The following is a 27656-nucleotide window of genomic DNA, read 5'->3' as shown; positions in this document are numbered from 1 at the left end:
CAAGTGCATACATACATGCATGCACTTGGGACGCTGTGTAGGGTTGTTTTGTACGGATCATCTCTTCTGTATGTACAAAGAGGAAAAAAGAACTCGATACAAGTGTGTGTGTGGACTGATCGGCCGTCGCCTTGACGGGAGCTGAAGCTCCGTTCCTTGCAGGCGGAGCCTGATGAGCCGCAACGTTGCCGAAGGGGCTTGAGCGTTGTGTCGGTACCTGCATTAGCGCAAACTGCGAAGGAGCGGAAGGTCTACGGAAACACACACGTACGGAGTGGTTATTGGTAACGTCATACTCATGCATTCGGTAAGTAAGGTAGGTATGAATGTATGTATGTATGTATGATGTATGTATGTACTGTATCTATGTACATTCATGATCTGCCAGCCTCGAGCATGCACGCTGGATGTCCAGCCAGCCCATTTGACGAGAAGAACCAGGGTTTTAAGCGAATCATTACGAGCCTTGGGCTGGCCCATATCGGAACATGGCATGTACTGATCTTGTCTGCTGTCTCGCGAAACCCAGCGCGGGAAAGCTCATGCGGAGTAACTAACTGCTCGGCACTCTTCGCGAGCGGAGCAGTTATACGAGTCTAGTGTGACGGGCTGGGTGCAGTCTGCTGGGTTCAAAACGCGGCACATCCGGATCGGAACTGCCAGCTGCGAATCAACGTAGCCGGACCAGGATCTGAAGACGTCGGCGACGGTTGAGTCACCGACGACGTGGAAGCCAGTCGTGTGTCGGGTCCACCAGTTTGTGTAATGTACACTACGTAACATAGTAGTACAGATTTCATCAAATACCGTGTTGTACCTTACCTTAATGTTTACTCCAAGTTGATCATCGACCGAGGCGACCGATCGCTTTCCAAATCACACCCATGTGGAGGGTCATTTCCTCTGAGCAAGCATGTTTTGCACTCGATTCGAGCGCTGCGCTGGCTGCGAACAAGCCCGAAAGAGTGAGAGTGCGATTGCGGCAAAGCGAGCAAGGGCGGTTTCAGTTTTGGAAACAAAATGCCATTTGTTTCCCATCACGTTATCGAAGCAGAAAGTGATTCGACCGCACCAGCGTTTTGTTATGCCACAAGGCCCCCGGGGGGGGAGGGCGGGAGGGAAGGAAATTGCCGCCCTCGCAGCTTGTTACTGGCCAAGACGGAGAAAGGTGGTAGTTCGGCACTGCCGTTTTCGATGCACCGCGTCAGCAGTGGCAGCGTCTCAACAGGGGCCAAGAGGCAATCCGTCCAGGCCAGCGGCCGTTACGAGTGGTACACGTACCTTGGGAGTTTGTACTCTCCACTGGTGTCGAAGCACGTACATATATATATAGACAATGGCCCTGAGAGAGCGCGTGGTACTGGCTCTGTTGGCTTTACTACCTACCTTACGTGCAAAGCACGCGTATTGTCCATAAGGTACCTCATCCCGTATTCCGCAGAGTACATCAGCGTAAAGTACTCCGTTCGAGTATGAGCCTCGGTGAAAACGGAGGTTGGATACCTGGTGTGGTTTGCGCAGAGCAAGCTACTACTAAGTTAATGAGCAGGTTCCACTGCTCGCTTCACCGGAAACACGCTAAGCCCAGATCCAAATTTCCAGAAGGCCCAACGGAACCTGACCCGGCGATGCGACTAGGCTCAATTTAGCAGCCTAGTGTACCGCTCGTTCCCAAAACCCTCGGCGATCAATACTCCACCAGGAGCCCCATCCCTACAACAAGGCAAGTCTGCAACGTGGCTCGGCCTTATCAGGGGCCCGGTGACGTTTTTTCCCTGGGGTTGGGGGTGTGAAGAGGAGGTGGGGGGTGGCTGCGCGCATCGAGGAAAAAATAAAAAGTTCGGGGATACGGACGGTGCTACACTTATACACTAGTGTAGCCCAGAATTGTACATATACACATACGGAGTGCAGAGTACGGTACATACCTCTGCGTCGAGCTGGCACTCTCGTGGCGGAGAGCTGCACCACACTGCAAGGAAGGTGCACAACGCACGCTGCCTGTGTAAAGTGCGTCGTTCTTCTGCCACCAACTCGCAGTGACTACAGTACATACTGTGGTACACGGAAGGGCGCGGAATACGTCCGTACACTCCGCTGAGCTGAATGAGCTTGCTTGAGCCAAGAGCTAGAGGCCCACGGAGGTGCATGTCCAAGACACGTGGGAAGCAATGGTACTCCCCACTAGTTAGCTGTTAGCTTCCCTTAACAGTTGACGGCGACGCACAACTGGTCCACCCATGCGGCGCGGACCCAGAGAACAATTCTAGAAGCCTAGCACGGCCGCAATTCCTCACCGGTTGGAACCACCTCGACTCGGCCCCAGTTCCCGAGAACAAACAGCTCTGCACCAACGACTCACCTTGCCTTCACCTTGTTAGAGACCCCTGCGAACGTCGCATTCTGGCCGTTCCCAACCGTCAAACGGTGCCGCGCGTGGGACCGGGAAAGGATTCCGTAGCACTATCCACTGGGCCGCTTTGTCCATCATTACCTTCCCTCTCATTAGCTAGTCGTTTTGTCGAAATGAGAGGAAGAAAAAATTTTTTTTCTCATCTTTCTCTCCTTCTGTTCGCCGTTTGCTCTTTCTTTTTCCCCCTCGTTTCGCTCTCCCTCAGCCCGACGGATGACATTAGCGCCTTCCCCGGCCCCTCCCCCCCCAACCCACACCGGGTTGCCCGGTCGGTCCGGGCAGAACCAAGCGCATGGCTCGGCGAGTTGCACTAGCCTGGCCGCCCCAACAAGTTCCTCATCCCTGGATGACGCGTTTCATCACGCTTCATAGTTTAATTTCATTATTGTACATGCGCCGTAGTGTACTGTGTTGCAGGTCCGGAAACCAGCGTGCACTGCAGCGGCAGCGAGGCCGCCCATGCTGTCCGTGACACAAAATACATGTACGTACGGATCACAATTGTACAGTACACTACTTGTCCAGAATGTTACCTTGCACAGGACAATGCGTGGCTCAAAGGCCCGAATCCTCGGGAAATCCGGGGTTAGCCAGGCGAAATTGAGACGCTAAGCCCTCCACCGGGCTGTCCTGCCAGAAAGGTTCCCGAGTCACTAATGGCTGCCTCCGAACCCACGGACTTCCCTCCGTTGACCAGTCATGACTGACTTCACCGGTCGGCCCGAGTTTATCTTGAAAGAGGTGAAAAGATGTCAATAAGCCCAGGGGTTCGTTCCTGGCTTATCTCCCTCGGCGATCCAGGGCGCGGTTTGTCTTCCCAGGAACGGGGTGTATGTACATACATACACAACAGAAGCCGGAAAAAAAAGTATCCCCGTCACCCAGCAACCCCCCGGTAGCACACGAGTGATATCTGACCGTCGACGGCCGCCCAACAAACAACAGACCAGGAGGTCTCATTCGCTGGTCATCGCAAAAGAAACCCTTTCCCCCGGCCACTGCTTACTGTGTATGAAGCAGCTCTGTCGTGCCCTGGCGCGGGATATACCGCTCGCCAGAGAGGCTGTGCATCGTTGTGTAGCGCACGCATGGCTTCTCTCATCCATACCGTGACATCCAGCAAGGGAGGATCTCGCAAGCTAGGGCTGATTCTGTGGAATCTGCCGAATCGATCCAAAAAGAAAAGAAAAAGAAAAGAAGAAAAAAAATGCTCCTTTCTGCTCTGGGCCCATCCGGGTTCCCTACAAGTCATCATCATGCCGCCCCTTTGCTCCTTCACAGCATGCCAAAGAGAGACCGGAGTTGGGATCCGAAAAAATAGAGCAGTGGGCCCGAACACGGAGCAGCATCGTACACCCCAATCCTGGACCATAGGCACTTCACCACTTCTCCAGAGTAAAAGGGGTGCGAAAGGAAAAGGGAAAGTAAAGAGGACGAAGGGAACTAAAGACGGCCACTACAGGTGCAAAAAGCCAGAAGGGACAAAAAGATGTGCGTCAGCCGCGAATCGAACGCGGGGCCCATCGATGGCAACGATGGATTTTACCACTAAACCACTGACGCTTGCGGAAGATGTTGTTTTCTGATTGGGAACGAGAGTTCCATCGTCTCCTCCAGCTATCTGTGGTGGCCGCTGTTCTGCCTCCGATTCTCCCGAGTTGTTGAACACCAACCGGCACAACAATCCCAATGATGCCGTGTCTGTAAAGACACTTTTGTCTCTTTCATCTTCTTTGTCTTTCTCTTTTGTATGTGCGAGAAACGGAACACGTAGGAATAGGAAAAATAGAACGGAACGGCGGCATTTCAAGTTCGCCAGACGTTTTGAGCAGATCCGGAAATTAATGCTCTTCCTAGATTACCACAGTTGTCGTGACAACCCCATCCAGCTGAAGATAATCGCAATAGCTCGACCACTAGAAATGGGCACGCTCACATACATCCCGCTGATGTATTCTCGCAAGGAGCCAGTGAGCCAGACGAGACAGACACAGCGCTGACGAGCTGCTCTCGCCTCCGCCGTAAAGGTGCGCCTGTACCTTACGGTGGCTAGCTCTTTCCCGCCTTGCGGGCTGCTCCCATTTCTGCCCTTTCCCTCTCCGTTCTTTTCCGGCTTCTTTTAACCCCCCTTCGATTGAACGAGAAAGCCGCCCGAGTTGGTCTGGAAGGGGATATAGCACTCAACTTTGGCTGCCGGCTGTGCCGCGATCACCATAGGAAACACAGTTTCCGGAGCATGAGTGGTCTTTCAGTCCGACATTCGAGCGAGACACTGGAGAGTGGAAGAGAGAGGATCCCCGAGACTCAGCGTAGCCTGCTGGAGGCGCCGGGCTTGTCGTCACCGAAAACGGGCGACGCGGATATGGTCTTCTTCTGGAAAGCATCCCGGGCATAGTTATTTGCTGTTGACAGTCAGACTATCACAGAACTCACGGCCAATTTAATGGATGCCTCCAACAGATTTCCATTTTTTAGCTCTCCCTCTTCGCCACCACCCCAAAGCAAGGTTACGCTGCTCAAACAACAGACACTATATCGGAATCTATCATCATGGGATAGATCACGCGACGACGTAGTGCACCCGGGCCGGAGTCATGCCATCTCATGCTACGAGGCCGACCGAAGCTGTCGAGGCAAAGCGAAGCCTCTTGTATATATATTTTTTACAGAAATATGAGAAAAAAAAAATAAACCGTCTCGCCACCCCATCCTCATTCCATTCCCGGATACCAAACCCCCTGATCCCCATGCCAGAACGCCTGGCTAGATGAAGGCCAAAACAACGAAGCGCAATGACTTAAATTACAACAGAGGATCAAAACGAAGGGGGGGGGGGGACCGGAACGATCCATTACTTTTCAGTTCTCAAGCCTCCCCATAGTGTATTCTCAAAAGGGAAAAAGGTACCTTCCTTCCAATGTGGTATCTCTTGTTCCATGGGCGCCACGCCCCGGTGTGGTGAACACGGATCGCCCAAACTCTCGGCGTCCCAAAACTGAGGACTAATGCTGTGTTTGCATTCGCCGAGTCTGTTAGGAGACGGGACGACGATGTTCTATCGCGTGGCCGAGGCAACAGAATCATGGCAAAAGCTGCAATCTTCTTGCCACCTGCCTGCCTGCCTGCCGCTGTCTTCATATCAGAATGGGCGATTTCATGGCAGGGAGCCAAGGTCGGAGCTTCGGACCGCCTCAGCAGTTCGTATGTCCTCCCGGGTAAAATGTGCAAAGCGTCATGTCAGCGGGCGTTTCTAGCTCCTGTCCTTGGGCCCCGAGGAGTCCAGATTCAAATACGCCTGCTGAATAGCCCTGGTCTCAATGCCGTCCAACTCCAGCGCGGTAACCCAGTCCCTCAACTGGATATTTCTCCCTTTTTCCTTGTCCTCGCGCCACGTGCCGAGTCGGGGGTACCTCGCATCCGAAGTGAGGCTCGTCTTCTCGGGTACCTTGCCGGAATCGCCCCCTGCCGCCGAGCCGGCCTCTCCTGCAATGGCCCTCGGCGTGCTGGTACCACTGCCTGACTTCTTCATCCAAGAATATTCCTTCTTCTTCCGGCCGAAGCCGCCCATCAGGGTGCTGAGCGTCTGGTTGGTGCTCGCGGTGCTGGAGGCCTCCGCCAACCTTGCAGCAGCGGCGCCCTTTTTGAGTTCCTTCTTGGATGGTGCCTTCGCGGCCGTCTCGGTTTCGGGACCCGCTCCCGTGCCGGGTGTGCCCGGAGCCACGGAGCCGGCGCGGGAGGCGGCGGCCGCAGGTTCGGGATTGAGCCGCTTCTGGCGCTTCCGCAGTCTCGCCTCCTCCAGGTCGCGGTCAACTCTCGCGCTGTCGCGGACCGCCTCCATAAGGTTCCTTGGGCCGTGTTTGCCGCCCTTGAGCGACGAGCCTTGCGATGCGTATGCATCAAAGGAACCTGCAGAGCCACGTTAACAAAGAGCACATACAACGCAAAAGACGGTAGTATCGTACGCTTCCGTGTCTTCAAGAATGCAGCGCTCTCGGGGTCGTCGGGTAGAGAATCTAGGCCGGTTCGAAGAGGCACTGCGACGTCGGCCCATTCTGCGGGTATCTCTCCATGGGACGTCGTCTGGCGATGGATGGCAACGGTGTTGGCGTCCTCAATCAGCTCTCTCAGGCGATGCTTGGTGGCAATAGACAAGAGCGCCAGCTGGTCGACGAGGTAGGCGTCGTGCGGGATAAAGGAGCCCGTGGTCGTCACCATCACGCCATCGGGACCTGGTTTCGTGCTGACGGTGACCTTGGGAGGCGGGAACTCTTGCGGGGGTCTCAGCTTGCCCGCCGGGTTCGCGTTCTTCAGATCGAGGTTCACGCTCAAACCGTGCTCCTTCGCGATCTTCTCGACGCGGTGATGCAGGTTGGCGATCATCAAGAAAGGGTTGTTTATCTCGTTGCTGCGCACGACAGCAAGCCTGTGGGCTGCCTCGTCCCATGCCCTTTGAGCCGCCTCGGCCTCGTAAGCCTCCTGGCTAACAGCACCGACAGCCTCGCCTGGCTGGTTCGCCATTCCAGCGCCGTAGAATGAGCCTTTGCCACCGGGAGCATTTGCAGGCAGGCCCGTCCTAGCGTCCTGCGTGAATGAGCCGGCGTAGAACTCGGCCAGGAATTGTTCTTCCGCGCGAAGGTCGATCCCGGTCCCGGCCAGCGAGTCGGCCACGTCGTACTCGATCTCCTTGGCGGGAGGTTTCGAAGGGGGTCCCATTGTGCCTGGCGTCGCGGCGGGCGGAGGAGGCACCATGGGCGCCATGGTTGCCGTCGTGTACTGTTGAGAGGCGGGAGGGGTGGGTGCGGTGGCGGGCCCCGACGGCGCGGGTGACGAAGGGTATGAAGGTCGGGTATCGGGGAGGGACAGCATCGGGGTCGGCGCGGGCGACTGCGCGGAATTGCCGTTGGTGTGCGCGGTATTGTATTGCGGCGCCCCCACAGGGGCGGCGAGATTGGAATAGCCAGGCGAGGTGACAGGCGCGGGTGACGCGGTGGCCATCTGGGGGCTGGCCGTGTAGGGTGTAACGACGTAGGGCGACTGGGGATGCGAAGGAGGAGAGGTAGGCGAAGTGCGCGGTCGCTTATTTGGCGGCACCGCGTACCCGGGCTGGGGCGTGCCGGCCGGCGACGGCGAGTGTTGCGGCGGCGAGTACGAGGGTCGCTGTTGTTGCATCTGGGGCATTTGCATTTGTTGCATTTGCTGTATCTGCGGCATGCCATGAGGAACCTGATGGGGAGGCGCCTGAGGCACCTGCGATTGCGGTTGCGCCATGGTCAGCAGCGCGCGGCGCGGGTTTCGTTAAATTCGTCGTCGGTGGTGCGTTGATCGTGAAAGCGAAAAAAAGGTGCAAAGGGGCGATGGGAAGTCGGTCGCTCAGAGATTCGGCACGAGAGCGGCGGAACCAGAACTTTCGTGGAAGAATCGGCAGGTCGAAACGAGTCGCCGGACCGGTGAGCGATTCCTACGAGCCCGGAAAATGGCCGCGCGGTCGCCCTCCTCTCTCCTCTCTTCACAAGCAAGTCAGACCCGGGCAGGCGCACCCTGCGTTGCCGGCCAAAGCTCCCTTCGCGCAGCCCATTCGACGGTTCTCCCTCCGCTCTACGGCGCAACGTCGGATCGGTCGGATCTGTGCAGGATGGGAGCACTCGCGCTGGTTGTCGGGTCGGTATTGTTGATGGGGATAGCGAGTGCCGGCGGCGGAAAACGGTATCTATCTCTCTCACTCTTCTGCGGTCGGGTTCAAAATCAGAAGGAGCTCCCTCGCAGTCGAGTCTGTCGCGTTCGGCTCAGTCACGTGGTAGGCTAGGCCCCTCTGTTGGTTTAAGCCTGGTGGGGCGTGTCTCGGTCTTGGCTCTCTGGAGCGCGCCTACTCGCGAGCAACGCTCTGTTGTAAGAAGGAAAGAGCCGCAGGGTCGCAGCGGTCGGCCTTTTTTGACCTTGATTCAACTTGCTGCCTTCACCACGCTTCCTATTGTTCTGGATAATTTTTTTTTCTTTTCTTTTCCCATTCTGAATAGGCTCGCCGGATACCAGAACCAACCTTGCCATTGACGCCGTGGACATTAAGTTTTCGGCTTATCCTTCTGCGAGAGAACCCAGCACCTCTTTCGAAACATAATATTATTTTTGAAGAGTTGCCGTGTCAAAGATTGCGATCCCAGCATTGAATGATATTGCAGCGACAAACTCATCTGATTGACTAGAATAATCAGAAAGTCGACCCTTACTCCGGGGCCCGCGTCGGACCTGCCTCGGAAGCCTTGCTGAGAATCACACTAACCCTCTTCCTCCGGGATTGCGCTGCACCCCGTCAACGACACCATGGCTTCCAAGCGAAAGGCATCGGCCATGGCATCTGCTGCGCCCGAGGAGCCGGTCGATCCGGCCGATGAACTCATGTTCCTTTGTCTGGGTGGCGGCAACGAGGTCGGCCGGTCCTGTCACATCATCCAGTACAAGGGGAAGACAGTCATGGTGCGTTGTTGTCAACTCCCTCCGAGGGGGAGCCCTGAGATGGGCGGCTGTTTGGCTGACACGAGATGCGCCCTTCACAGCTTGATGCTGGCCAGCACCCAGCATACGACGGACTGGCAGCCCTGCCCTTCTTTGATGACTTCGACCTCAGCACTGTAGATGTGCTCCTCATTAGCCAGTAAGTATCTTGCGTAACATCTCACGCTGAGCACGAGTCCTGCGGCGTTTGGCTTGGGCGACAACTATAGGTAGAGGCGGGTTCACCGGGTCCGCTGAACATTTGGACTGTCAAGTCGCCTTTGTTGCCAAAGCAAGCAGCCTTGAAGCTTGGCCCTTCGAAGCATGATGTATCATCAAATGCACCTCTCTTGTGTATTCAGAGAAATCAAAATACAATGTTTTGTCGCCCATTGCCAACCGCTGCTCCTCGCTTGCCCACTTGGCTACTTCATGCCTCTCCGTGAAGCACCCCGTCAGCCCTCATCGTCTCCCCCCCACCCCCCACCCCCCTCCTCTTCCGCCGCCGTTACCGGGGTGCACCATGACTGACTGGGACAGTTTTCACATCGACCATGCCGCTTCTCTGCCATACGTCCTTGCCAAAACGAACTTTCGTGGTCGGGTCTTCATGACACATCCTACCAAGGCCATCTACAAGTGGCTCATTCAGGACAGCGTGCGCGTCGGCAACACTTCGTCAAATCCGACAACCCAGCTCGTGTACACTGAGCAGGACCATCTCAACACGTTTCCCATGATCGAGGCCATCGACTACCATACCACACACACAATATCATCGATTCGAATTACCCCTTATCCGGCAGGACACGTCCTGGGCGCCGCCATGTTCCTGATCGAGATTGCCGGCCTGAACATCTTGTTCACCGGCGACTACTCTCGCGAGCAAGACCGACATCTGGTGTCCGCAGAAGTGCCCAAGGGAGTCAAGATTGACGTGCTCATCACCGAGTCGACCTACGGTATCGCCTCCCACGTTCCCAGGCTAGAGAGAGAGCAAGCCTTGATGAAGTCCATCACGAGCGTTCTGAACCGCGGCGGCCGGGTGCTGATGCCCGTCTTTGCCCTGGGCCGTGCCCAAGAGCTGCTGCTCATACTGGACGAGTACTGGGCCAAACACAAGGAGTACCAAAAATATCCCATCTACTACGCGAGCAACCTCGCCCGTAAGTGCATGCTTGTCTACCAGACGTACGTCGGCGCCATGAACGACAACATCAAGCGCCTCTTCCGAGAACGTATGGCCGAGGCGGAGGCATCGGGCGACGGCGCCGGCAAGGGCGGGCCTTGGGACTTTAAGTTCATCCGCTCGCTCAAGAGCATCGACCGGTTTGAGGATGTGGGCGGCTGCGTGATGCTTGCCAGTCCGGGTATGCTTCAGAACGGCGTCAGCCGGGAGCTGCTCGAGAGGTGGGCTCCGAGCGAGAAGAACGGCGTGATTATCACGGGTTACAGCGTCGAGGGCACCATGGCCAAGCAGATCATGCAGGAGCCTGAGCAGATCCAGGCCGTCATGACGAGGAGCTCCGCTGGGGGGAGAAGAGGCCCCGGCGGCGACGCCGAGAAGGTCATGATCCCCCGTCGCTGCACGGTTCAGGAGTTCTCTTTTGCCGCCCACGTCGATGGAACTGAAAACCGAGAGTTCATCGAAGAGGTTGGCGCCCCGGTGGTGGTAAGTTCTTTTGCTACGACATTATCCTTACCATGATTAGTTACTAACCTGAGCGCATCCAGATTCTCGTTCATGGTGAGGTGCATAACATGATGCGCCTAAAGTCCAAGCTGCTGTCCCTGAACGCGAATAAGACGAACAAGGTCAAGGTCTATAGCCCTCGCAACTGCGAGGAGCTCCGCATCCCTTTCAAGACGGATAAGACGGCTAAGGTGGTGGGCAAGCTGGCGTCGATTCCTCAGCCGATGAAGATGCCCAAGGCGGAGTCGGAAGAACCGCGACTCATCACCGGCGTGCTCGTCCAGAACGACTTCAAGATGTCACTGATGGCGCCCGAGGACCTGCGCGAGTACGCCGGTCTTACGACCACCACCATCGCCTGCAAGCAGCGGCTCAAGCTGAGCGCGGCGGGTATCGACCTGATCAAATGGGGCCTTGAGGGCACCTTTGGCAGTATCGAGGAGCTGCCGGAAGCCAAGCAGCAGCCTAAGAGCTCCGCCAACGGTGACGGGCCGAGCAATGGCGACACCAAGATGGAGGATGCCGACGAGGAGTTCCCCATTGATGAGATTGTTGCTGCCTACCTGGTCATGGGCTGCGTGACTGTCCGCTATCGCACTAGCGGTGAGGTAGAGCTCGAGTGGGAGGGCAACATGCTCAACGACGGCATCGCTGACGCCGTGATGGCCGTCCTGCTCGGCATCGAAAGCAGCCCTGCGGCAGTGAAGCGTATGAACCCCTCCTCTTTTCCCCTGCTTTTTTTTTCCTCCCATCCCTTTCTGTCTTCTCTGTTGGCTTTTCTGCCTCTCCAGATTTCAACTAACCGCTCTTTCTCTGAACCAGGATCCGCAAGCAAGCACTCCCACTCCCACTCTCACGCCCCGGCCTCCGGCGACTCGGACGCCTTCGCCCTCCCCAATCGCAATCTGCACGCCAACCTCTCCCCGGAAGAACGACTCGAGCGCCTAATGATGTTTCTCGAGGCCCAGTTCGGCGCCGACAACGTCTCCCCGATCGCCGAGCCCAAGTTACCTCCCGTGTCCCCGTCCCTTCCCAAGTCCGTCAAGCCATCCCCGACCGCTGCTCCCAAGAAGGAAGAAGAGGGGGCCGACGGCGTGACGCCGATGGACGTCTCCTCCCCGGCAGACGGCGAGGATCAGGGGACGAAACCGGCGGAGGCGAAAGGGGGGGGGGAAGAGGAAGGCGACGACGGGGAGCAGAGAGAGCACGAGCGACGAGTGCGGGCCGAGCTGGCGCGGCTGCACAAGCTCGGCATCCCCGTGCCCGGCGTGCGCATCAAGGTCGACAAGATGGAGGCGAGCGTGTGGCTGGAAGGGCTGGAGATCGAGTGCGCCAACCGCGTTTTTGCGGACCGCGTGCGGGCCGTGGTGGAGAGGGCTGTCGAGGTGACTGCGCCGCTCTGGGGGTAGTTTCAATTGTACATGCACACACATATCCCGTGTTCTAGGTAACCTCTTTTTTTCTCCTTTTTTGTCAGTCTGAAAACGTGGGTCACTGGGGGGGAGGGGAGGTGGCATAGTGACCCATGAGAGGGATGGTTGGCTGGCCTCTACATTATTCGGGCAGGGTATAACTATCTCCCGTTGTATTATGTACCATCTTCCCACCTTCCTATGCCTGCTAGCTCGCGGAGTGGGAAGGGGTCTCCGGGGCGAATGGCTGCCAACCAGCAGAATCTTGGAGGGAATATACCGTGCCCGACACAAGCTGCTGCCATCTCTGTTTCCTTCTCTCAGTTTCTTAACCTTCCGTATCTATTATGGCTGGCTCTACACTTCCCAGTCGAGATGATGAGATAAAGAAAAAGAATAATATCAACATAACGAGGTATCTCTTGTCTCTTCAAAGTTCTATTCCTCAATGCATACACGCTCTCCAAAAATTATATATAAACAGGGGACCGATCTCGAGGTCCGTTGTTTTGAAGTACAGGTTCATGAGCTCCTGGTCGGCGCCGTCGAGCGAGGGTCCTTCCCCTTCTGTGCCATGGCTAGCGAGGCGTACGGGAGACGAACCCGCCATGACTTGCAAACCTAGTTCCCAACAGCTCAGTGAAGAGGAAGAAAAAAAATGTAGGGCGAGCCGCGTTGCCTCAAGCGACAATGTCGGAGAGGATCAACTGCTCTGGTATGAAGTGAAAACGATGTCATGCAGCCTCGCCTCGTCAATATAGCCCCAGTCATTTTTGGCCGACCCAATCCTCCTCTGATCGGCCAAGCTGTCACCTAGGGCTCAGGGTTCCCCTGGCAATCGATGCCGTGCTGGCGCCCTGCTGCCCTCGCTTCAGAGCGCGCAGTTCCTCTTCGAGCCTTCTCCGCTTCGCTTGTTCCTCCTGCAGCAGAACATCATTAGCATTCATAGTTTCTCCCCCCCCCCCACCCCAACCAACGCAGGCAGCACAGCAAAAAAAGAAAAAAACGGCAGAGCTTACCCTGATCTCTTCCTGGAACTTCCGCCTCTCCTCCTTCATCACGCCCCTGAACTGCTTGCTCAACTCACTCGCGCCCATCCCGGCCCTCCCGGGGCTGGGGACGGCCTTCAACCGCTCCTGGTCGAGCTCCTCCTGCACGCGCATGAGCCTCTGGCCTAGCCTGCTCACCTCCGCCTCCAAATCCTCCTTGTGCGCGAGCACCCGATCCAGCCGACCCTCGATCTCCAAGCGCTCCTTCTCGGCCGCGATCGAGTCGCGCGTCACCTCCTCGAGATCGCGCAGCGCATTCTCCAGCTCGGCGCGCAGGCGAGTAATAGTATTGTTGAGCTCCTCGGACTGCGAAGAGTTGGAAAGCGCGGCGGCCTCGGCGGCGCGCTGTTTGCGCGAGCCGTACGCCCCGTCGAGCTCGGCCTTGGCGACGGTGACTTCCGTTTTGAGCTCGACCACCATCATGTTCATGCGATCGAGCTCGGCATCCTTGGATTGCAACTCTTGTTGAAGCTTGGAGACTTCCGCGGCGGCCGAGTCCGCGGCAGCAGTGGCGTTTGTCAGTTGGGTTCTGAGCGAGCTCAGTTCGGCTTCGGCGGCGGCGCGGGCGGTGTTGGATTCGGCCAGCTGGGATTGGGTGGCGGCCACGGAGGCCTCGGCGGTGGCAAGGCGGGATTCGGCTTCGCGCACGTCGGCCTCGAGGGCGGCAATGCGCGCGGTGCGGGCTTGGAGCTGGTCCTGGGCGGTCTTCGTTGAGGCGGCCAAGGCGGCTTCGTTGGCGGCGGTGGTCTTCTGGAGCGTGTCCATGTCGGCGAGCACTTGCTCGAGCTGAGAGTGCGCGTCGGCGGCGGCGCGCTCGGCTTGGTCGAGGAGATGCTGAGTACGTTCGAGCTCGTCGGATTTTGCCTTTAGTTCGAGGTCTTTCTCGGTCTCGCTGCGGTTGTTGAGCTCGCGCTGCTGCTTGATCTGGCGCTGGAGGATATACTTTTGCTCCCGGAGACCGGTTACCTGCGCATACAGCCACTGGACCTTGGCTGAGAAGGTTTGCAAAGAGTATGGCTCGTTGATGTCGCTCTCGAACTCGGTGCTCGACAGTTCCTCGTCATCATCCCCGCCGTTCTGGCCGAGGGCCCGGTTTTGCCGGCGGGCTGTCTTTTGTTGCTCGATCTCAGCAAAGCCCGACTGGATAATCTCCCACAAACCCCTGAGGACTGCGTCGACCTGGTCGATGTCCTGCTTCCTAGCGGAAGCAGACGACGACGCCTCGAGTGCCCGGGATAGCTCCGAGCCGAGGGACTCGAGTGCTTGCTCGAGATAGCCGAGTTGATCGTCCAAGCTGCCTTCAGGGGGCGGCGGCAGATCGAGATTTGATTGCTGCAGCATGTTCAACACCTGACGTATCAAAGCCTGAGACCGCGTGCTGGCGTGGTCGAGCGACGCCTCTAAGTGACTAAGAGAGGACGTGGTCGCAGCAGTCTCGGCGGATGATGCCGATACCTCAGCTGCAAGCAGTTTCTGCTCTTCCGCAGCAGCGGCCACGGCTTTCTCCATGTACTCTAGCTGGCCGGTGAGCGACGCACCGGAACCAGTGGCGCGATCGGGACTATCAAATCCTTCGTTCTTGGTGGGGTTGAAAGCCACAATCACATCCCGGAGCTTGTGGTTCAAGGCTTCAAGCCTCGCCTCAGCGTCTGAGGCGGCTTGAAGCTGGTCGGCGGTCTGCGCCCGGAGAGCGTCGATCTCCACGGTCATCTGATTCTCGAGGGCCTTGAGCCTAGAGTCAGCGTCCTGGAAACGGCTGGTCTCCTCCTTCATTCGTGAGGCTTCCTCGATGGCCCTGGCGTGCTCTTCCACGAGCTGCTGCTCCCTCGATTGGAGCCGTGAAATCTCATCCCTAGCGAATGCCTGGTCCTCGCGCAGCTGCTGTTCTGCCGTCTTCAGCTGCATGTTTTCCTCCAGAATCCGCTCGTTCTCCTCTCTCAGTTTCTCCACCTCCTCACGCAGTTCTCTCAGCTGAGCGTTCTGCTCGCGGATAGGTGATTTTAGGGGTATCTCGATGGGGTTCTTCCGGGGAAGCGCTGGCGGGCCGTCGGCCTGCTCAAGGGGGAGGTAGAGACCCCTGTCAAAGCTGAGGTCATCTTGGGGAATCTCCATGCTGTTGCGGGTGTTGGTGTAGGTGTAAAGGCTCTCCGGACTGCCAGGAATGCCGTTCATCATAGGCCCGACAGGCACCTGGCCGGACTTCTTGGCAGAGGCGCGGTGTGTCATTTGCAAGATGCCAGCCGTGTGCTGGAGCAGCCGCCTTTGCGGTTCCATCAGACGCTTCTCTAGCGAGAACAGCTCCGCGGCAAGCTCCTCGCAGCGGCGCTCGCTCGCCAACCTTTCCATCTCCGCCTCCTTAGCAGAGTCGCTCATGCGGTTACCCAACAAGCTCTTCCTTTTGCCCTCAGCCTTGGATGGCATGTAGAGCCTCGCCATGGATATCGCAGCATCGCGGTATTTGGTCTGGATTGCGAGGTTCGCGCGGGCCTGCTCGATGCGCATCGACAGTGACTGAATTTGTTTCTTCAAGTCGTCCACCTCTTCTTGCGACAATATCTCGTAGGCCTTGCTGTCGGAGAGGGCTGTTTCCGTCAGCAAGTGTACCTGGATCGGGTCTTTCAGATCAACGTGGGCGGATCTCTGCGGCCGATTCTCGCTCAACTGCGCATCAAGTCCAATTAGACGACCCCAAAGACACGGCAGAGCTGGGGGGGACAAGCTCGTACAGGATTATATGTCGGTTTCTCCTGCTCAAAGCCATTGAGAATGTCTTTCCTGTACCCTTCCACTAACGCCTTTCCCGTAGGCATCACGACGGACTGCGCATCAGGAAAAGACAATCTGCCTGGGGAACCAAATAGACTCCCAGGCCGCCCCGGAGGCCCTCCTGCCGGGCCCCCAATAGTCATCGTCGCGCTGTCCATCGCGTGTGTCGAGAAGGCGCAACTAGAGCGTTGTGCATATATATATGTATATGGTTGGGCTCAGCACAAGTGCACGTCGCGAAAGCGGCCGATTGGAGCCCAAAGGACTCCTCTTCTCGGATTGGAGGTTGCACGGCGCTGAGCGTTTCCAACCGTCCTATGGACCCATGCGTAACGATAAATGCGGCGAAGTGCGTGTGGTCGTGGTTTGGGACGCGTCTGCGGTCCGGGCGGCTGCAGCGAGCGCTGGGCAAAGTATGGTGGAATTGACGGGGTTCGATTTCAGGAGCAAGCGCGGGAGACCAGGAACGGAAGAAGGTGGTAATGTCCAACACTATTCCGGACGCAGGAGGTAGCTCAGATAGTGGATCTTCCGTCGGACCCTTGCACCAGGGTCACGCCAACGATTGCACGTGGGATTAGTGTACTCCGTACTTGAAAATGCGAGGGAGGCAGCCACTCGGGTTTGGTTTCTTTGGCGATGGAACGGAAGCTTAAGTGCAGACCGAGTGCAGGATGCTTTGTGCGTGGCATGGACTCTCAAAACCCGGTACAAGCGTTGCGCAAGTCCAGCGGCCGCAGCACCAATGGCCTTGCGCAACGTGAAGCAGTGCTGTTTGAGTTGGTGCTGCTCCGCCCAGGCCCGAAAAATGTATTCCCTGCACTACCAGGCATCCGTAGTGAGATCTGTAATCAGCGCGTACAGGTGTGTATGCACTTTGTCACATACTTGGTGTACGTAATGTCAGCTTCTATGAAAACTGCCAGATTCACAAAGCGGCTTGGAATAAATGTATGTCATATTACGATCGCAGTACGCTCCTTGTACGGTACATACCATGCTGCGTAAGAACAGATCCGGGACAACGGGAAGCCGCGAGCTTGTCGCTGAGCCAGCCAATGGACAATCGGGACACCCTTCAGGCGCCTACTGTGTAGTCTTGGCGTCTGGGGGCAAACAGGGTCAATGCGCATTGTAATTTTACAAGTAAGAGTGCATTCCATACGGTAGTTACATATCGTGTAATCTGTAACGGAGTCCACAGTGTATTACACTACGGATCGATGTGTACATGTATGTACATACATACACTACAAGATTCTATTTGCTACGTACTCAATCGTGTGGTGCTGTTGGAGGTGCCAGAGCAATTGGCCTGTTTTACTGTCATGTTGTGGCGGAGTTAGCTGACCACATGGCAGCGACCACCGAGTGCGTAAGCTGGGCGTTCATCTGCTGCGAATTTCTGCGCGGCCAGTTGTGGCTGATTTCAGTTTGCTGCATCTTACATCACAGATCGCATGCTGAGTCCGGACTTTGGGGTTCTCATAAAGGAATTGTTCAAGTTTACTCCCTACCCCGCTGCACCGTCCGCGTATGATGTGATTGGCCCTGCAATCCGTTGCATGATGTCCCTTTGGGCATTGCATGGTGTTGCCGGTCAATTTCGTAAGGTCAACCATAAATCTCCAACAGAAACTTGACTCGAAACCCCAATAGCTGGCCACCACAACTGCGCTGGGCTTGCTCTCAGAACGCGCCGCGGGCCTCATCGAGAAGCTGCTGGGCCATGGTTCTCCTCCTATTGCCGTCAACTCCGGCCTGTTGCTGCGCCCCCGAAGCAGCCCCAGACGACGCTCCTTCACTCTCAAGCCTCCTCCTCATCCCTTCAAACCTCTCGCTGTTCTTCGGAGTCCTCAACCCCACAACCCACCCCGGCACACGCCACCGTGTCAAGGCGCCCGGCAGCAACTCACTGCGCCAAGCCTGTCCCACCAACCACCCAATTCCGGCCCCAAGGAGCGAGCCTGGCCACTGGAACAGCGCCAGCTGGAGCGCCAACAAGTACTTCGTCGATTTGTCCGAAAACGTCACTCCGGAGTCTTCGTCGTTGTTGCTTGGGGCCCGCGTGGAGAGCGCGACCTTGTACTGGTAGATGTGGGGGACCATGGCATGATACTGGGCCAGAACAGCAAAGATGATAGGTGTCGGGCCGGCCGGCAAGAAGTCAAAGATCCCCCAGCTCAGGGGCCGTAGAATGGTGGTTAAGATGACAGGCGGGATGATGGACGTGAGAAGCCCTGATACCAGGATAAACGACTGTCCAGCGTTAGCTGTCGGGCACGATCTCGATTCAAGGTAGCAGCGTTACATACCGCGTATTTCCTCGATCCCCACTGCTGCTCCACGACCCGCAAGTTGTACAGAGTCATGGCGGCAAAGAGCACCTCGGACGAGTTAGTATAGCACAGTTGCCATATCAACGCCCGCCACGTCTGGCGGTACTGCAGTATGTGCGTGCCGACCGAGATGTAAAAGTAGTGCTTGATGTCGAACAAACTGGCCGCAATCGAGGATCCAACTAACCCCAGCACCAGAGTGCGTGTCACTGGCGTGCTTGCAAACGACATTTCTGCGGTGCGTCTCCCCTGCCGACTGCTACCTCGACATAGTTTTGTCTCTAAAATCCAAAGGATGACGAAACGCTCGCGAGGTTGCGACCGGGCACACGGCCAGCCACGACCGCTGGTGTTTATTCAAACTCCACTTACGTAGTAGAGTTCGGACGTTATTTTGGGGGGTGGTCGTTGAAATTGCTCTTTTAGACTCTGAGTTTCGTTATTGACGACAGCGTGCGGGTTGAAGTTGCGATTGTGTCCAGAATGGCAGGCGACGCCACATGCTCCAGCTCGTTCCTGGTAAGAGCGGCTCCACTCTCACTGCGGGTCCCCATGACATCGGCCGATTGAATGGGAGGGAAGGATCCACACCGACCGCCGACCAGAGACGCGCAAGACCTCCATTACCCGTCATTTGCAGAGCCACAATCTGTCCCTTGGCAGACCACTTCTCAGCCTGCTCGTCTTACTTGGGACCTCTCGTCTGCACGCCCAGTGATTCCATAATGGCAGCTTTTTTTTAACACGTCCTTATCGCAGCACAGGCCTCTTCTGCATCACGCATTACAGAAGGAAGGGAAAGAAAGAAAACAAGAAAAAAAAAGGCCACCGACATGTCAGATCTGTACCTTTCCCGGTTACGCAGCTGGTTTCTGAGCTCCCCCCCGGCAGAATGGGCCATCAACCGCCTACGATCAACCCTCATCGGCGCGCTCTCTCAGGGGCCCATCCCACGCCATGTCGCCTTCGAGATGGACGGCAACCGCCGGTATGCGCGGAGCCACAAGATAGAGACAATCGAAGGCCATCATCTCGGATTTGAGGCTCTTGCTCGGGTACGTTAGCCTCCTCTCCGCCATCTCTTGACGGTCAAGCTGATGATTTGGCTGTGCAGGTGCTCGAGGTCTGTTACAAATGCGGCGTCAAAGTCGTGACGGTCTACGCCTTCAGTATCGAGAACTTCCACCGCCCAAAATACGAGGTCGACGGGCTTATGCAGCTTGCGAAAGTCAAACTCGAACAACTCATACAGCACGGGGAGTTGCTTGACCGATATGGCGCGAGTGTGAGGGTGCTGGGCCGCCTTGACTTGATCCCTCCAGACGTCCTCGAGGTTGTGGGAAGGGCGATGGCGGCCACTCAGAACAACACAGAGTAAGGAGACCATTGATAACGCCGGAAAGAGCTGTTTAGGCTGACGAGCCGCAGGTGCGTCCTCAACATCTGCTTCCCCTACACGTCAAGGGAAGAGATGACCACGGCGATCCGGACCACCGTCGAGGAGTACTCAACCACTCCTCGCCCCCACAGCACGCCCTTCTCGCAGAGCCGAATCACCCAAAAGATCTTATCCAAGCAGGCAGGAAAGCCGGATGTGCTCGAACCGATCAGGGAGTCGGTGTCATCGACACCGACATCGATACACTCGGACGACCAGGACGACGCCGTGTCGACGGCGACTACGCTACACTCCGACTCTGCAGCCGTCAAGGGCATCGATGGCGAGGAGGCGGTGGCTATATATCCTAATGCGGAGACCATCACTTCGGAAACTATCGAGAAGCACTTGTACACAGCGGACTGTCCGCCCCTCGACATCTTCGTGCGCACTAGCGGCGTCGAGCGTCTGAGCGACTTCATGCTGTGGCAGTGCCATCAGGACACACAAATCTTCTTCCTCAAGTGCTTCTGGCCCGAGTTTGACTTGTGGAACTTTCTCCCAGTTCTGGTCGAGTGGCAGTGGCGCCAGAAGCAGAAGGCCAGGGACGAACGGCCGCGGAGGCGAGTGAAGCAGGCGTGATGGTGTAGTATGTTGAATCAGACCTAAGAGGCCGGCTCTGCATAGACGTTATACAACTAGGCGAAGGCGTTTGGGCAGCGAATCGGATAACTCTCATATTGCTCATATATTCAAGGCATGTCGCGTGCACTGGTGAGGAAATATGGCATTTGGTGCGTTCTTGTACATACGTTTCAATGGTCATACAAAAAGATTGGCTGAACTGTATGTCAGAGGAGAACATATCCGATGTACGTCCGTATAAAGTAAGATACAGGCGCATGTCCCGATTCTTGTCGCGTGTTTTCTTAATCTTATCTTATCTGCTGGCCCAAAGGCGGTGACGTCTCAGCATTCGATCAAGGGCAGCCCCACAAGCAGAAAGCTCGCTGCGGGTCCCAGTTCCGGTTGTTCTGCCCTCTTGGTCCAGCGCTTGGGAAAGATCCCGCGCATTCTTCGACCGCTCCCCCTCTCCCTTCCCGCTTCGATCTCCCAGAGCAACACACCGCGTCGAATGTGATCACCAGCGCGCTTACGGACTCGAATCATGCCCTCGCATGCCGACATATTTTCGACGTAACTTCTGATTCGAGCCCTCATACCCGGTGTCCTCCCAAACTTCCCAATCGAGACCGCGATCAGCCACTCCTTGGACCTCATCTCCCTCTCCGCCTCCTGCTACGTCCCTCAAACCGCGATCTCCGAACCAAGCCAAGCAGACGCCGTGTTTTCGATTGCTTCCCCCCCCCTTTTTTTTTTTTTTTCCCGTGGCCATGAAGACCGCCAAGCCACCAGCGCCTGAAGGCGTCACTGGTTCGAGCCGCAGACAACCGGTGCGCCAGACGCGAGTCAATCCGCCGCGCACATCCTCTCTCAATCGCAACAACCCGCTGGCTGGCGCTCCTGCCTCGGAGCAGCCCATCAACATCCTGCCCGGGGTCACACACTTTGCCGATGCAATCACGGCTCTCCCAAGAGAACTAGTTCGGCATTTCACACTGCTCAAGGAGGTCGACGCCAAGATTTTCGCGCCGGAAGCCGCTCTCCTCCAGCTCCTCCACGACGCCCTCAACACGCCGCCCCCAGACCTCTCCAGGCCGGTCAATGACGCGCTGGGCAGCAGCACTGCGTCCGTATCGGCGCCCATGAGCACCACGGGCCCCGCCAATCCGGCCGCGCCGCCCTCCGATGCCACAACCAGCAGCGTGTTCGATCCCGCCAACATTCCTCGCCGCACTTTGTTTCGCGACACGGCGCTGAAAATACAAGAAATATTAGTGTCGCTGGAGGAGAAGAATCATGTTCTTGCTACTGCCAATGACGCCTTGCAGAAGCAGCTGGCTCGCATTGAAGACATCTGGCCCCATCTCGAAGCCGAGTTCAGCGAGGAGGCCAAATGGGGCAGCGCTACCCACTGGGCATACGTGGAAAACAGGCAGGCCAAAGCAAACGACAAACAGGCCGAGCGGTCGCGCCGCGAAGGCGCCGCGACCCTCTCCGCTGCTGCCCAGGCGCTGGCCGAGGAGGCCGCCGCTCGCAGCAGCGACAGGAAGCAGGCGATGGCTGCCAAGAAGAACGCCAAAAACCAAGCTGCCGATGCCGACAGCGACAAGGTGCAAGACTCCGGGAAGAGGGCCCAGGGGACCAAGTCGAGGAAGCCTCTCCCCGACCATGGGCCGGTGGGTCTCGGCATTACCTCTGCCCCTTCGGGGGGGGCCTCGTCCAGCAAGAGACGCAAGGTAGCCGAGTCCAAGTCGAATGGGGCGACTGCTGAGCGCGCGATGGGCTCGGTATTTGGCGCAAACTCGGCAAGACGGGGGACGACGAGTCCCACGGAGACGCCAGCTCCAGAGGGTGGAAACAAGAAACGCAAGGCGCTTCCTACGTCAAGCAGCCAGGCCAAGAAGAGGTAAATTTCCCATGGCTGCCACTGTGAGTTGATTTGCTGTCGCCGCTGACAGACTCACAGCAGGACTAACGCCGCCATGTCGCCGTCCGTCACCTCTTCCCCCGTCGTCGGGGCACTGCCCGACCCTGTCAAACCTGGAAGGGCCTCTCCTGCCCCCTCGGTCACAGCTTCCAGGCCTGCCTCGTCTCGCGCCCGCCAAAATTCTACGCACTCGAATGTTGATAACTCACGACAGCGTCTGCCATCAGTCGCGTCGAACAAGCCGAGCGGAAACTCGCAGGGCACTCCTGATCCTGCCCAACCAAGCAACGGAACCAAAACAAGCACGGATTCTAAGACTCAAAAAGAAGCGACTGTTCCCATCATGAACAAACCGAGCCCGCTTAAGACCGAGACAGAGGAACCGCCATCCGCTCCGGATCCCGCACAAGACGACAATGATGACAACTCCGCCAAGCAGACGGACGAGCAGCCGGCCCAGTCTAACAAGGAGGCAGCCGCCCTCGGCACCCAGTCGACACCAGCTTCGGGGGTAAAGACGAAGAGCGGTCGTGCAAGCAAGCCTTCCACCCCCGCCATCTCGACGTTTGCCGAGGCTGCATCGTCGAACGCATCAGCCACGACATCCCGTTCCAGGCCGTCGCGCGGCGCAGAGAACTCTGCCAACAATGCCACCTCAGGAACAGCAGCGAGTAATCAAAGCAACACCACGACGGCAAAGCGAAGTCATAAGAAGGGCGCCTCCGTCTCGACGACAGCCACGGCAGTAGCCCAAGCTTCCGCCGCCGCCACCTCCTCCTCGTCTACTTCCGCCGGCGCATCGTCCTCGGGGGGGGCGTCGGCAACAACAGCAGCGGGGAAGGATAAGGAAAGGGACAGAGACCGCGGCTCAGGGCCCGGCGTCGGCGCTAGTGGTACTACACCTGCCGCTTCTGGGGGGAGGAAAGACAAGGCAAACAGCGGCACTAGCAGCGGCGGCACCGGCAACACCAGCAACAACAACGCGGGGGCAAGAAAAGCCGGGGCTGGGGCTGAGAACGAAGACGATGCCGACGAGGACGATGACCAGGACGTGGCCGACGAGGACGTGTACTGCTACTGTAACCAGGTCAGCTACGGCGAGATGGTGGCCTGTGACGGCGAGGGGTGTCCGCGCGAGTGGTTCCACCTGGAATGTGTCGGGTTGAAGGTCGCGCCGAAGGGAAATGGTGAGTTCTTCATTCTGCCCCTCCCCCCCTTCCCTTTCGCTTCCCTTATTCGCCTTCTCTCTCGCCTTTACGCTCTTCTTCACCCACCTACATCTCTTGTTCCTGTACAGGTTGGGAGGTCGGGGGTAGAGGGGTGGTTGCCCTTTGTTATTGAGCTTGTGTTGGCGGAGATCGGCATGGCTACAGCAATTCTCTTGGCATGTTGTCCTCTTTTCCTTTTTTTTCTTCTCCTCCTGCTTCACCTGCTTTCTTTGCTTTCCATGGGCTTTTCTTGTGATCCAGGCCTGCTCCATGCCTCCTCCTGCCGTTGGATTTCATGTCAGTCGCTAACGGAATCGCTTGCAGCTAAATGGTACTGCGAGGACTGCAAAAAGAGGTTGAAGATCACCGAGCGGAGGTAGACCCATCCTCTCGTTCATCGCTTCTTCCCCCCTCTGTCTCACCCCAGAATTTCTCCGCCTTATTCCCTTTCTTCTTCTTGGGGTGCGTATTGATGGCTCCTGAGCCGCTTATTCGGCCCGAGCCGAACTCTACACGGCTCTTGATGTGCCGCTTTCACGGCCTTGGCCTTCCGTTGCAGTGATGGTTATTCTTGCATTTCCGAGGGCAGCGATCGCTGTGTTTGGCACCTGGTTTGGCGTTTCTAGGAGTCTAGGCGTGTAGAGAAGGACACTCGGACGTGTTGTTTAGGGCATCAACGTAAAAGGCTGGTTGCCGGTGCGGGTGGTTGAGGAATTCTACCTTCTAGATACTTCCTTGTCAGGGAAACTGAACCAATGTATGCGTATTCCACTCCTGCGCCGGCTCGAGGTACTCGACTGCCGTTGGGCAGACTTTGGCGTCCTGTCTTTGGGTATGGGTTGTTTCACACACACACACACACACACACACACCATCGCGGAGTGTGTCTCTGTCACGATGAAATCGTTCGCACTCTTTCCGTTTCAAGCCAGAGAATCTTTCCCGCAGGTGCTCTCCTTCTCCTTGGTTGGGCTAGGGTAGGGCGGCGCAGCTTGTACAAAGGACAACTGCAAGCATTCCATCATCTTCCATGTGCTGCGTGATGCGTGTGTGGTTGTATTGTACAGTAAGTACGCGGCAGAGTGAAATTTTACTTGACACGAGCTAGCGTAATTGTATAGTTAACTAACGTTAGTTTCTAAGATTGCCTCTTGGCAACGTGTCCAGCTTTCCCTATTTTCTGTGCACTTAAAACATTGCTGCGTAGTAATTGGATGTAGTTAAACCTTGTGAATGAGACGGATCCCGTCATACTATGAAGACGGATCACTGGGAGTTCCGTCTGGACTTGGCTGTTTTGCTTGGCGAAGCGCGGCATCCGCCGATACATGTTTGCTCCCCGAAAAGGCTGGCCGAGATCTGATCAGTAAGGGTGGGATGGACAGTTTGGCGAGAGTGGCCTGCAGTGTGTGTGATCATGTGAGAACTTGGAAATACCACGTTGAGATTCATTCCCCCCCTGCCGAGAACTTTTGAGGTGGTTTGCTGGCGAAATGAACGGCATTTGGAAATAAAACGGATCAAGGGTCTCAACTTCAAGGCAATGTAAAGTATGTACGATGTATCTCCGTACACTCTACGGAATACTTGGATAGTGGAAGCAGCTCCTAGTCGTTGCCTCTCGAGTTTGAGACAATTGCCCGCTTTATCGGATTAAGTTGTATACGGATACAGTCCAGTAAGTTACTCGGTATTGTTACGGTATAGTTTTTGTGTGTCCACAGAGATTTTATATATGTACATACCTAGGTACGTAGGTAGTTACTTGATATCTGCTTTCGAGCCGCACACGAGCTACTTCCCGTCTCTATTGCGCTATTGCGTCCAGGTATTGTCGTGTCTAGATGAGTGTATACACTACCCGTGTACGGGCTGAAGGTCGGAGATAGGTTCAACAAGCTGCCGGTCCGCTCCAGTCGCGACGATGAGACATTGGATTCAGATTGGTCCATCGGATCTTCGAACATCAAGGTGACAAGGGTCACCAAAGACAAAAATGAAGTTTGGCGCAGGGACAAAAATTCATCAGGGCTGCAGCAGGGATCAAGGTAGTGTAGGCTGGTTAGCGCGCCGCGGCTGCACGCGGCTCCCCCGGACTCGCTCATCCTTGCCCACATACAACTGCTGTAACTACCTGTACGGATTACACTAGTACACTCCACTAAGTGTCGGCTTAGGCTGGGCCGAGCGCCAATGGCCCCCGTGATCAGGAACCACGTGAACAACTTTTGACTTATGATATTCGCCTTGGCTCAGAAATGAGGAGGCCAACAGCCAAGCAGCACTACTGCGTAGACCAGAGCTCTGGAGCTCGCCGGATAACGAGGGTCGGAGACAACACGGCTTGGGGAATGCACTGCGGAAATGTTGAGAGGGATGCGGCCATTGCTCTCTCGGCTGGCCCGCCTGCCCGATGCCTGGCAAGCTACACTACGGAGTACGCAGTACTCCGTAGTTCCACGACATTCACGTCGGAACCGAACGCCACACCCTCATCGAGGCCATCAACAAACCCAACATACCCTGTAGGTCTGGTCGTAAAGACTTTCTGGGCGTCCGCAGGTCTTGTGGGTTTCATTGATTAGGCAAGATCAACGGTTATGCATTTCAATGGTCATTGATCGCTGCAATACGGATACTGCTTCGTACCCATCACAACAGCGCGCAGCCGGCGATCCTGCAACGGCGGCAGAGGAAACGTATGTACGGACGTACTCCACCACTCAGTAGGGAGAAGGGGGGGGGAGGGGAAGGTTGATCCGTAAATTTCGAGCAATCTTGCTCCTCGTTGATCAACTGGACAGTCGCCAGACATGCTCTCATCCTTCACAGACCCCTTCTGCACGTCGAGGTTGCAACCTCTGACTGAGCCGGTGGAGAGCTGCAAACCATTACGTATCTTAAAGCTCCCGCTGTGGCTTACCTGCCGCCATGCAGCATGATGTTATGGCGTGTCATGGGGAAGCTCGGTTCGATTCTTGGGAGGGTGGCAATGGGCCAGGGTCAGACCACAGCCCGGCCCAACGAATCGAGCCCGTCAACAAATTTCGTCAATTGCTCGGTGTTTCGCGCATTTCCTGTTCTGTTCCTCCTCTTCCGCTCAGCGGCTACTCTAGTACGTGGAATTCATCAGCTGGCCAGGCAGGGGCGGGCTTTCAGGTTTTATGGGGTTTTGCACCGGTTCCAAAGGTTTGCACGTGGAAGTGCACGCCCAGGCGAAAAAAATTGGCCCCGAACCTCTCTGACTGGCTGCCGCTCTTGAAAGTGCCATAGCATACGAAGTAATCCGTACTACGAACAAGCTCCATCTGACGCTTCCCGGGGTATCGCTTCCTTTTTTTTTTTTTTTTTTTTTTTCCTTTTTTTTTCGTGAGCGCGTGGTCGAAGCGCAGCTACCCGCGGAGCAACTCTTTTTTTGGAGGTGGCCAACTAGTTGCCTGAACCGTCGTTCGATGTCGATAACTGCCCATTGTATTGTATATACTCCTTCCTTGTAGTCCCTACACAGCGGTTGTGTCCCTTCCCGGAAATCCTTCTTTGTCCTTCGTAAGCCTGACACCTCTCGCCATCCTTGCGGCTCGCTCCTCGGCCTGTACCTGAGGTGGGCCTGACGTCTCCGAATTTTATATGCATGCCTTAAACCCATGTCCTCTCCTTCTCCGTCGGGATATTGTCTCGCATCCACCTCTTAGCATTGTTGCGTTTGTGCAAGGTGCAACAGCATCACCACCGACAAGCAAGCACATTGAACCATCGTCTTCTCCGCGGACTCCTTGTCCCTTGACTCGAAGTTCGATTCCGAATACTAACCAGCGCCGTTGTGTACCGTGCGTCGGGCCTCGCTGCCGCTCTGCGATCAACCGCAGGACACACAAAAGGAATTCAGCAGTTGGTACCGCTTGCCTTCACACTCTACGCTCGGTGCAGGACCTGGATTTCATTTCCCCCTTTCGGGTGAATTGAAATTCGCTCCGGCGATCAAGCACCGACACATTGCGAAACGGAGATTTTTTACCATCAAATTGCGGACCCGAAACCTAAGGAGCTCGCAGCTTCCCCGCACCGTGGCGTCGCGAACCTTCCTGTTACCTAACAAGCTGGTTCCTTGACTAATAGAAAAAGACGCCGGCGCCATTCGCCTTCCTTCCGGGTCCTTGAGAGACCAGACCACTGCCCGGCACGCCTGGATCAAAAGTACCCCAGACCTTGGCTCCGCATCGAATCACGGACCCATTCGTGTCATTGTTTGTCGTCCACCATCACCTTCCCTTCCGGCCAGCCTGTCGCCATCCCGCTGCTGCATCGCGCACCTGACCGCCCACCAATTCTGTCCCGAGACCACGCCAACCACAACCCCC

General features: G+C 56.5%; 7 protein-coding genes and 1 non-coding gene across 8 annotated transcripts; 3 read left to right on the top strand and 5 right to left on the bottom strand.

Moving 5' to 3' along the window:
• Positions 1–715: 715 nt before the first annotated feature.
• P884DRAFT_279389 (uncharacterized protein) lies at positions 716–2707 on the bottom strand (the record flags this gene model as incomplete). The annotated part of the gene is made up of 6 exons (XM_069443301.1): positions 716–772; positions 1392–1503; positions 1929–1972; positions 2094–2184; positions 2363–2403; positions 2669–2707. The coding sequence occupies 6 exons, from the start codon at positions 2705–2707 to the stop codon at positions 716–718; spliced, it is 384 nt and encodes a 127-aa protein (XP_069295470.1).
• Positions 2708–3905: 1198 nt separating this feature from the next.
• Positions 3906–3976, bottom strand: P884DRAFT_t132. Its single transcript has one exon. It is a non-coding gene; the product is annotated as a tRNA-Gly (tRNA).
• A 1687-nt stretch (positions 3977–5663) lies between these two features.
• P884DRAFT_206490 (uncharacterized protein) lies at positions 5664–7681 on the bottom strand (the record flags this gene model as incomplete). The annotated part of the gene is made up of 2 exons (XM_069438719.1): positions 5664–6319; positions 6376–7681. 2 exons carry the CDS (start codon positions 7679–7681, stop codon positions 5664–5666), a joined length of 1962 nt encoding a protein of 653 aa, XP_069295469.1.
• A 662-nt stretch (positions 7682–8343) lies between these two features.
• On the top strand, positions 8344–12421 carry P884DRAFT_262437 (beta-lactamase-like protein). The gene is made up of 5 exons (XM_069441661.1): positions 8344–8884; positions 8965–9062; positions 9443–10574; positions 10637–11303; positions 11418–12421. The coding sequence occupies exons 1-5, from the start codon at positions 8732–8734 to the stop codon at positions 12002–12004; spliced, it is 2637 nt and encodes an 878-aa protein (XP_069295468.1). The 5' UTR covers positions 8344–8731; the 3' UTR covers positions 12005–12421.
• Positions 12422–12816: 395 nt separating this feature from the next.
• Positions 12817–15980, bottom strand: P884DRAFT_206510 (Up-regulated during septation-domain-containing protein; the record flags this gene model as incomplete). Its single annotated transcript, XM_069438722.1, has 3 exons — positions 12817–12927; positions 13027–15717; positions 15783–15980. The coding sequence occupies 3 exons, from the start codon at positions 15978–15980 to the stop codon at positions 12817–12819; spliced, it is 3000 nt and encodes a 999-aa protein (XP_069295467.1).
• Positions 15981–17145: 1165 nt separating this feature from the next.
• P884DRAFT_247857 (uncharacterized protein) lies at positions 17146–18563 on the bottom strand. Its single transcript, XM_069440522.1, has 2 exons — positions 18138–18563; positions 17146–18081 (listed from the first exon to the last, which is right to left on the bottom strand). The coding sequence occupies exons 1-2, from the start codon at positions 18390–18392 to the stop codon at positions 17512–17514; spliced, it is 825 nt and encodes a 274-aa protein (XP_069295466.1). The 5' UTR covers positions 18393–18563; the 3' UTR covers positions 17146–17511.
• A 431-nt stretch (positions 18564–18994) lies between these two features.
• On the top strand, positions 18995–20181 carry P884DRAFT_271560 (Decaprenyl diphosphate synthase-like protein; the record flags this gene model as incomplete). The annotated part of the gene is made up of 3 exons (XM_069442448.1): positions 18995–19216; positions 19276–19535; positions 19590–20181. The coding sequence occupies 3 exons, from the start codon at positions 18995–18997 to the stop codon at positions 20179–20181; spliced, it is 1074 nt and encodes a 357-aa protein (XP_069295465.1).
• Positions 20182–20933: 752 nt separating this feature from the next.
• Positions 20934–23678, top strand: P884DRAFT_206680 (uncharacterized protein; the record flags this gene model as incomplete). The annotated part of the gene is made up of 3 exons (XM_069438736.1): positions 20934–22069; positions 22130–23277; positions 23623–23678. 3 exons carry the CDS (start codon positions 20934–20936, stop codon positions 23676–23678), a joined length of 2340 nt encoding a protein of 779 aa, XP_069295464.1.
• Between the last annotated feature and the right edge of the window lie 3978 nt (positions 23679–27656).

This window comes from Thermothelomyces heterothallicus (genome assembly GCF_042370625.1).
Source record: "Thermothelomyces heterothallicus CBS 202.75 unplaced genomic scaffold P884_scaffold_21, whole genome shotgun sequence".
In the NCBI taxonomy this organism is placed as follows: domain Eukaryota; kingdom Fungi; phylum Ascomycota; class Sordariomycetes; order Sordariales; family Chaetomiaceae; genus Thermothelomyces; species Thermothelomyces heterothallicus.
Note: the sequence above shows the minus strand (reverse complement) of the source record. Positions and strands in the feature narration are given on the sequence as shown.